This window comes from Loxodonta africana, chromosome 15 (assembly GCF_030014295.1).
Source record: "Loxodonta africana isolate mLoxAfr1 chromosome 15, mLoxAfr1.hap2, whole genome shotgun sequence".
NCBI classification, from domain to species: domain Eukaryota; kingdom Metazoa; phylum Chordata; class Mammalia; order Proboscidea; family Elephantidae; genus Loxodonta; species Loxodonta africana.
In genome coordinates this window covers 71,793,578-71,802,440 of record NC_087356.1, presented here as the reverse complement: position 1 = coordinate 71,802,440, position 8,863 = coordinate 71,793,578, and the positions used below count along the sequence as shown (strand labels likewise).

The 8,863-nt window shown below is 38.3% G+C and overlaps 1 protein-coding gene across 1 annotated transcript; it reads right to left on the bottom strand.

Moving 5' to 3' along the window:
* Nucleotides 1–436: 436 nt before the first annotated feature.
* LOC100677035 (putative olfactory receptor 10D4) lies at nt 437–1,872 on the bottom strand. The gene has a single exon (XM_023541558.2). It carries the CDS (start codon nt 1,361–1,363, stop codon nt 437–439), a length of 927 nt encoding a protein of 308 aa, XP_023397326.2. The 5' UTR covers nt 1,364–1,872.
* Nucleotides 1,873–8,863: the final 6,991 nt, after the last annotated feature.

The following is an 8,863-nucleotide window of genomic DNA, read 5'->3' as shown; positions in this document are numbered from 1 at the left end:
GTCTAGAATTCTGATACTCTGTATTAAGCTAAGCTTTCTTGAATTTCATTTTGCTCTTTCCATTCTCTCTTCCCTCTAGATATATGTGAATACACTTTTAACAGAGACCCAGAGAAAACAAATGCCCCCTCTTAAGTTTTTCAAAGATTGATAGAACTAAGGTATAAGTTTTGGGGTGCTGGTGCTGGGAAAGAATTTCCATATACAAGAATCAATTCAATGTCTGCTAAGTGATTCTATGAAATATATTTCGTGATAAAATACAGGATAATATAGAAACAGATATATATTTTATTAAAATTAAACAAACATAAGTGCTAGGCTGATTAAGGGCACATTTCATTTCAACATGCCTTGTGATCTCCAGATGGGAATTTGTCCTTAGGAATTGAGAATCAAACTTTGTCCAGCAAGGATTAAGATTTTCTTATTTTTTCTACAGGACGAAGTTTCTCTTGGATAACATATTCCTCAGGGCTGATTTTACAGCCTTATTTCTCAGGCTATAGATCAGTGGATTCAACATGGGGGTTACAAGATTATTCAGTATCTGAACTGTAGCACCAAGCACCGGGCTGGGGTTGGGCTGTAGATAGATGATGATGACTGGCCCATAAACACAAAGGATGGCAGTGATGTGGGCACTGCAGGTGGAGAATGCTCGCTGCCTGCCCTCTGCTGAGCGGATTTTTGATATGGAAATCCCAATGTGAATATAGGAGACAAAGATGAGAAAAAGGCAAATGAGAGACAGAAGACCAACATTTGTAAAACCTACCCTCTGGGCTAAAGATGTATCTCCACAGGCTAGTGTTAAGACTGCAGGGATGTCACAGAAGTAGTAGCCCACCTCATTAGAGGCACAGTAGGGTAACTGGAAGGTGAGGAAGGTTAGGATGATAGCATGGATGCAGCCACTCATCCAGGTTCCTGTGGCCAAGACAGAGCAGAATCTGTGGTTCATGATGACCTTGTATCTCAAAGGGTGACATATGGCCACAAAGCGGTCATAGGCCATCACGGTGTATAAGAAACCCTCAGTGCTCCCCAAGAAGTGGTAAAAGAAGAGTTGGGCCACACAGCCAAGGAAAGAGATAACCTGGCTCTGCCCTGAGAGGTATAACAGCATCTTGGGAATAGTGGTTGAGGAGAAACCCAGGTCAAACATGGAGAGATTTCCCAAGAAAAAATACATGGGAGTGTGAAGCTGAGAGGAAGAGAGGATAGCTGTAAGGATGAGCACATTTCCCAAGAGAGTACATAAATATAATGATGAGAACAGGAAAAAAAGAACTGTCTCTAGTCCCTTTGTCTCAGGGATTCCCAGCAGGATGAATTCAATCACCATTGTGTGATTTCTCATTTTTCTGGAAGAATCAACTCTTATGTGTCTGTGAAAAAAAGTTTGTGATTAAATTCAGTATGTATTTGAATGGCCTATATTCAGATCAATGATGTGGGAAAGCAAAAAATGATCTAGATATTTAAATAGCAATATAAAATTAAAAAAAAAATTAGTATAAAAATTTGTATCACAGTAATGTTTCTTGATACATTTATCTTAATCTGTCTGTCTCTGCATACTGCTATCTCTCAGCAGTGTGGTCTCCAATTGCAGATGTCTGTCATTAACACTCTCACTCAAAGGCTTTACCTTATCAAATTCAAAATATGAGAATATTCTGTCCTAACCATTTACCTCCCTTTCTTCACCTACACTATTGAATTACATTATTCCAAGTGCTACTTTGTAATTCTGAAGGGACAAAGAAGATGACTCAAACTCACTATAAAATGGTCTCATTCCAGTTCTTGTATTCATCTAAGGCAATTTGATTACATTCAGAACCCAAAACCAAACCCGTTGCCATAGAGTTGATTCTGACTCACAGGGACCCTACAAGACAAAGTAGAACTTCCACATAGGGTTTCCAAGGAGTGGCTGGTAGATTCCAACTGCAGGCCTTTTGGTGAGCAGTCAAGCTCTTAAGCACTGTGCCACCAGGGTTCCTTAGTTACATTAACTATCCAAACGTCATTTATGATTGTATAAGCCACACATAGGAAGGATTTATCATCTTTCCACATTCTCCCCTTAGCTATGAGGGTGAGCAATGAGAAACTAGCGAAAATAAGAGTCTTACATAAACCCTTAATCTAAATGAAAATAAAACTGGATAAACAGGGTCTGTATGCTCTGGAGTAATCTGAATTTAGTAAACATGAGTAACTGGTAGCCTCCCTCTAGTTCTCCAAAGTCTGCAACTGTCTATCCAGAACAAGTTAAGCAGTACCTTAATTTTATGGCACCAGTAGACCCAGGGTCAGAGATAGTAGAAACTCTCCCAATTCTCATATTTTACAATAGTCTGGCATCTTTTTCTACTTGTTTTAACTGGCCCAACACAGTGAGATCATTACAGATCAACCATGAATCTCACTATCTGAGATGTCATCTATATCCGTATTTTTTTTCTTGTTATTGTGAGTGGAGGGAGAGAGTGAGAGCAAAAGTGGAAAGTGAAGGACGCAATTTGGACACTTACATAGCAAACAAGGAGCACAGCTGCCTGGTGCTACTGGGCGGTGTTTTTCTTTCCTTCCCCAGCAGAAGGAAGGAGCCCTCATCTGCCTAAATCCCCATCAGCCTGCATTCTGCAGGTAGATATTCTGAACTCTTCTCCTTTTCAATCACTTTGAAATAGAATGTCACAAACCCAAATGTGCTTCAGCTCCCTTACAATAATTTCCTCTCCAACCCCCACAACAGCAACAACCCCCAAACACAAGGGATTTTAATCAGCTTGGGTGGAAGACCTTTGGGTATTAATCCCTCAAGTCAGGGGCCTTACCGAGCAAGGGAGCAATTAACTCCTTGGTGTGACTGCACCTTAGAAATAAGACAGAAAGAGAGAGAAAATGAGAAAGAGAGGACAGAACACATTGAGATATTTTATAGGATTTCTGATTTCCTTTGCAAAAATTCTTTAGTGGAATAATCATTTTCAAAAAATTCATTTGGCACACATATTTGTGCACTTTTGTGATTACTAAGTTTTCAGGTGCATGTGTTATTTATTTTTTTATTTTTTTTTATTAACTTTTATTGAGCTTCAAGTGAACGTTTACAAATCAAGTCAGTTTGTCACATATAAGTTTACATACATCTTACTCCGTACTCCCACTTGCTCTCCCCCTAATGAGTCAGCCCTTCCAGTCTCTCCTTTTGTGACAATTTTGCCAGCTTCCCACTCTCTCTATCCTCCCATCCCCCCTCCAGACATGAGATACCAACACAATCTCAAGTGTCCACCTGATATAATTAGCTCACTCTTCATCAGCATCTCTCTCCCACCCACTGTCCAGTTCCTTTCATGTCTGATGAGTTTTCTTTGGGGATGGTTCCTGTCTTGTGCCAAAAGAAGGTCTGGGGACCATGGCTGCCGGGATTCCTCTAGTCTCAGTCAGACCATTAAGTATGGTCTTTTTATGAGAATTTGGGGTCTGCATCCCACTGATCTCCTGTTCCCTCAGGGGTTCTCTGTTGTGCTCCCTGTCAGGGCAGACATCGATTGTGGCCGGGCACCAACTAGTTCTTCTGGTCTCAGGATGATGTAGGTCTCTAGTTCATGTGGCCCTTTCTGTCTCTTGGGCTCTTAGTTGTCGTGTGACCTTGGTGTTCTTCATTTTCCTTTGCTCCAGGTGGGTTGAGACCAATTGATGCATCTTAGATGGCCGCTTGTTAGCATTTAAGACCCCAGATGCCACATTTCAAAGTGGGATGCAGAATGTTTTCATAATAGAATTATTTTGCCGATTGACTTAGAAATCCCCTTAAACCATGGTCCCCAAACCCCCTCCCTTGCTCCGCTGACCTTTGAAGCATTCATTTTATCTCGGAAACTCCTTTGCTTTTGGTCCAGTCCAACTGAGCTGACCTTCCGTGTATTGAGTGTTGTCTTTCCCTTCACCTAAAGCAGTTCTTGTCTACTAATTAATCGATAAAAAACTCTCTCCCTCCCTCCCTCCCCTCCTCGTAACCACAAAAGTATGTGTTCTTCTCAGTTTTTACTATTTCTCAAGATCTTATAATAGTGGTCTTATACAATATTTGTCCTTTTGCTTCTGGCTAATTTTGCTCAGCATAATGCCTTCCAGGTTCCTCCATGTTATGAAATGTTTCACAGATTCGTCACTGTTCTTTATCGATGCATAGTATTCCATTGTGTGAATATAGCACAATTTATTTACCCATTCATCTGTTGATGGACACCTTGGTTGCTTCCAGCTTTTTGCTATTGTAAACAGAGCTGCAATAAACATGGGTGTGCATATATCTGTTTGTGTGAAGGCTCTTGTTTCTCTAGGGTATATTCCGAGGAGTGGGATTTCTGGGTTGTATGGTAGTTCTATTTCTAACTGTTTAAGATAACGCCAGATAGATTTCCAAAGTGGTTGTACCATTTGACATTCCCACCAGCAGTGTAAAAGAGTTCCAATCTCTCCGCAGCCTCTCCAACATTTACTGTTTTGTGTTTTTTGGATTAATGCCAGCCTTGTTGGAGTGAGATGGAATCTCATCGTAGTTTTAATTTGCATTTCTCTAATGGCTAATGATCGAGAGCATTTTCTCATGTATCTGTTAGCTGCCTGAATATCTTCTTTAGTGAAGTGTGTGTTCATATCCTTTGCCCACTTCTTGACTGGGTTGTTTGTATTTTTGTGGTTGAGTTTTGACAGGATCATGTAGATTTTAGAGATCAGGCGCTGGTCGGAGATGTCATAGCTGAAAATTCTTTCCCAGTCTGTAGGTGGTCTTTTTACTCTTTTGGTGAAGTCTTTAGATGAGCATAGGTGTTTGATTTTTAGGAGCTCCCAATTATCGGGTTTCTCTTCGTCATTTTTGGTAATGTTTTGTATTCTGTTTATGCCTTGTATTAGGGCTCCTAGAGTTGTCCCTATTTTTTCTTCCATGATCTTTATCGTTTTAGTCTTTATGTTTAGGTCTTTGATCCACTTGGAGTTAGTTTTTGTGCATGGTGTGAGGTATGGGTCCTGTTTCATTTTTTTGCAAATGGATATCCAGTTATGCCAGCACCATTTGTTAAAAAGACTATCATTTCCCCAATTGACTGACTCTGGTCCTTTGTCAAATATCAGCTGCTCATACATGGATGGATTTATATCTGGGTTCTCAATTCTGTTCCATTGGTCTATGTGCCTGTTGTTGTACAAGTACCAGGCTGTTTAGACTACTGTGGCTGTATAATAGGTTCTGAAATCAGGTAGAGTAAGGCCTCCCACTCTCTTCTTCTTTTTCAGTAATGCTTTGCTTATCCTAGGCTTCTTTCCCTTCCATATGAAATTGGTCATTTGCTTCTCTATCACCTTAAAAAAGGACATTGGAATTTGGATCGGAAGTGCATTGCATGTATAGATGGCTTTTGGTAGAATAGACATTTTTACTATGTTAAGTCTTCCTATCCATGAGCAAGATATGTTTTTCCACTTAAGTATGTCCTTTTGAATTTCTTGTAGTAGAGCTTTGTAGTTTTCTTTGTATAGGTCTTTTACATCCTTGGTAAGATTTATTCCTAAGTATTTTATCTTCTTGGGGGCTACTGTGAATGGTATTGATTTGGTTATTTCCTCTTCGGTGTTCTTTTTGTTGATGTAGAGGAATCCAAGTGATTTTTGTATCAGACTCTGCCAAACTCTTCTATTAGTTTCAGTAGTTTTCTGGAGGATTCCTTAGGGTTTTCTGTGTATAAGATCATGTCATCTGCAAATAGAGATAATTTTACTTTCTCCTTGCCAGTCCGGATGCCTTTTATTTCTTTGTCTAGCCTAATTGCCCTGGCTAGGACATCTAGCACGATGTTCAATAAGAGCGGTGATAAAGGGCATCCTTGTCTGGTTCCCGTTCTCAAGGGAAATGCTTTCAGGTTCTTTCCGTTTAGAGTGATATTGCTTGTTGGCTTTGCATAGATGCCCTTTATTATGTTGAGGAATTTTCCTTCAATTCCTATTTTGGTGAGAGTTTTTATCATAAATGGGTGTTGGACTTTGTCAAATGCCTTTTCTGCATCAATTGATAAGATCATGTGGTTTTTGTCTTTTGTTTTATTTATGTGATGGGTTACATTAATGGTTTTTCTGATATTAAACCAGCCTTGCATATCTGGTATAAATCCCACTTGATCGTGGTGAATTATTTTTTTGATATGTTGTTGAATTCTATTGGCTAGAATTTTGTTGAGGATTTTTGCATCTATGTTCATGAGGGATATAGGTCTGTAATTTTCTTTTTTTGTGATGTCTTTACCTGGTTTTGGTATCAGGGAGATGGTGGCTTCATAGAATGAGTTGGGTAGTATTCCATCATTTTCTATGCTTTGGAATACCTTCAGAAGTAGTGGTGTTAACTCTTCTCTGAAAGTTTGGTAGAAATCTGCAGTGAAGCCGTCCGGGCCAGGGCTTTTTTTTGTTGGGAGTTTTTTGATTACCGTTTCAATCTCTTTTTTTGTTATGGGTCTATTTAGTTGTTCTACTTCTGAATGTGTTAGTTTAGGTAGGTAGTGTTTTTCTAGGAATTCATCCATTTCTTCTAGGTTTGCAAATTTGTTAGAGTACAATTTTTCGTAATAATCTGATACGATTCTTTTAATTTCAGTTGGTTCTGTTGTGATGTGGTCCTTTTCGTTTCTTATTCGGGTTATTTGTTTCCTTTCCTGTATTTCTTTAGTCAGTCTAGCCAATAGTTTATCAATTTTGTTAATTTTTTCAAAGAACCAGCTTTTGGCTTTGTTAATTCTTTCAATTGTTTTTCTGTTCTCTAATTCATTTAGTTCAGCTCTAATTTTTATTATTTGTTTTCTTCTGGTGCCTGATGGATTCTTTTGTTGCTCACTTTCTATTTGTTCAAGTTGTAGGGACAGTTCTCTGATTTTGGCTCTTTCTTCTTTTTGTATGTGTGCAGTTATCGATATAAATTGGCCTCTGAGCACTGCTTTTGCTGTGTCCCAGAGGTTTTGATAGGAAGTATTTTCATTCTTGTTGCATTCTATGAATTTCCTTATTCCCTCCTTGATGTCTTCTATAACCCAGTCTTTTTTCAGGAGGGTATTGTTCATTTTCCAAGTATTTGATTTCTTTTCCCTAGTTTTTCTGTTATTGATTTCTAGTTTTATTGCATTGTGGTCTGAGAAGATGCTTTGTAATATTTCGATGTTTTGGATTCTGCAAAGGTTTGTGTTATGACCTAATATGTGGTCTATTCTAGAGAATGTTCCATGTGCGCTAGAAAAAAAAGTATACTTTGTAGCAGTTGGGTGGAGAGTTCTGTATAAGTCAATGAGGTCAAGTTGGTTGACTGTTGTAATTAGGTCTTCCGTGTCTCTATTGAGCTTCTTACTGGATGTCCTGTCCTTCTCCAAAAGTGGTGTGTTGAAGTCTCCTACTATAATTGTGGAGGTGTTTATCTCACTTTTCAATTCTGTTAAAATTTGATTTATGTATGTTGCAGCCCTGTCACTGGGTGCATAAATATTTAATATGGTTATGTCTTCCTGATCAATTGTTCCTTTTATCATTATGTAGTGTCCTTCTTTATCCTTTGTGGTGGATTTACGTCTAAAGTCTATTTTGTCAGAAATTAATTTTGCTACTCCTCTTCTTTTTTGCTTATTGTTTGCTTGGTATATTTTTTTCCATCCTTTGAGTTTTAGTTTGTTTGTGTCTCTAAGTCTAAGGTGTGTCTCTTGTAGGCAGCCTATAGACGGATCATGTTTCTTTATCCATTCCGAGACTCTCTGTCTCTTAATTGGTGCTTTTAGTCCATTTACATTCAGCGTAATTATAAATACGTGTTTAGTGTTGTCATTTTGATGCCTTTTTATGTGTGTTGTTGACAATTTCATTTTTCCACATACTTTTTTGTGCTGAGGCGTTTTTCTTAGTAAATTGTGAGATCCTCATTTTCATAGTGTTTGACTTTATGTTAGTTGAGTCGTTACGTTTTTCTTGGCTTTTATCTTGAATTATGGAGTTGTTATGCCTCTTTGTGGTTACCTTATTATTTACCCCTATTTTTCTAAGTAAAAACCTAACTTGTATTGTTCTATATCGCCTTGTATCATTCTCCATATGGCAGTTCTATGCTTCCTTTATTTAGTCCCTCTTTTTGATTATTGTGATTTTTTACGTATTGAGTTCCGTGATTCCCTGTTATGAGTATTTTTTTTTTTTTAATTAATCTTAACTTTGTTTTTGTGATTTCCCTATTTGAGTTGATATCAGGATGTTCTGTTTTGTGACCTTGTGTTGTGCTGGTATCTGATATTATTGGTTTTCTGACCAAACAATATCCTTTAGTATTTCTTGTAGCTTTGGTTTGGTTTTTGCAAATTCTCTAAACTTGTGTTTATCTGTAAATATCTTAATTTCGCCTTCATATTTCAGAGAGAGTTTTGCTGGATATATGATCCTTGGCTGGCAGTTTTTCTCCTTCAGTGTTCTGTATATGTCGTCCCATTCCCTTGTTGCCTGCATGGTTTCTGCTGAGTAGTCTGAACTTATTCTTATTGATTCTCCCTTGAAGGAAACCTTTCTTTTCTCCCTGGCTGCTTTTAAAATTTTCTCTTTATCTTTGGTTTTGGCAAGTTTGATGATAATATGTCTTGGTGTTTTTCTTTTTGGATCAATCTTAAATGGGGTTCGATGAGCATCTTGGATAGATATCCTTTCGTCTTTCATGATGTCAGGGAAGTTTTCTGTCAGGAGTTCTTCAACTATTTTCTCTGTGTTTTCTGTCCTCCCTCCCTGTTCTGGGACTCCAATCTCACGCAAGTTATCCTTCTTGATA

Coding starts and splice junctions, on each gene's coding strand:
- LOC100677035 (XM_023541558.2), bottom strand. CDS start 1,363: ATGAGAAATCACACAATGGTGATTGAATTCATCCTGCTGGGAATCCCT.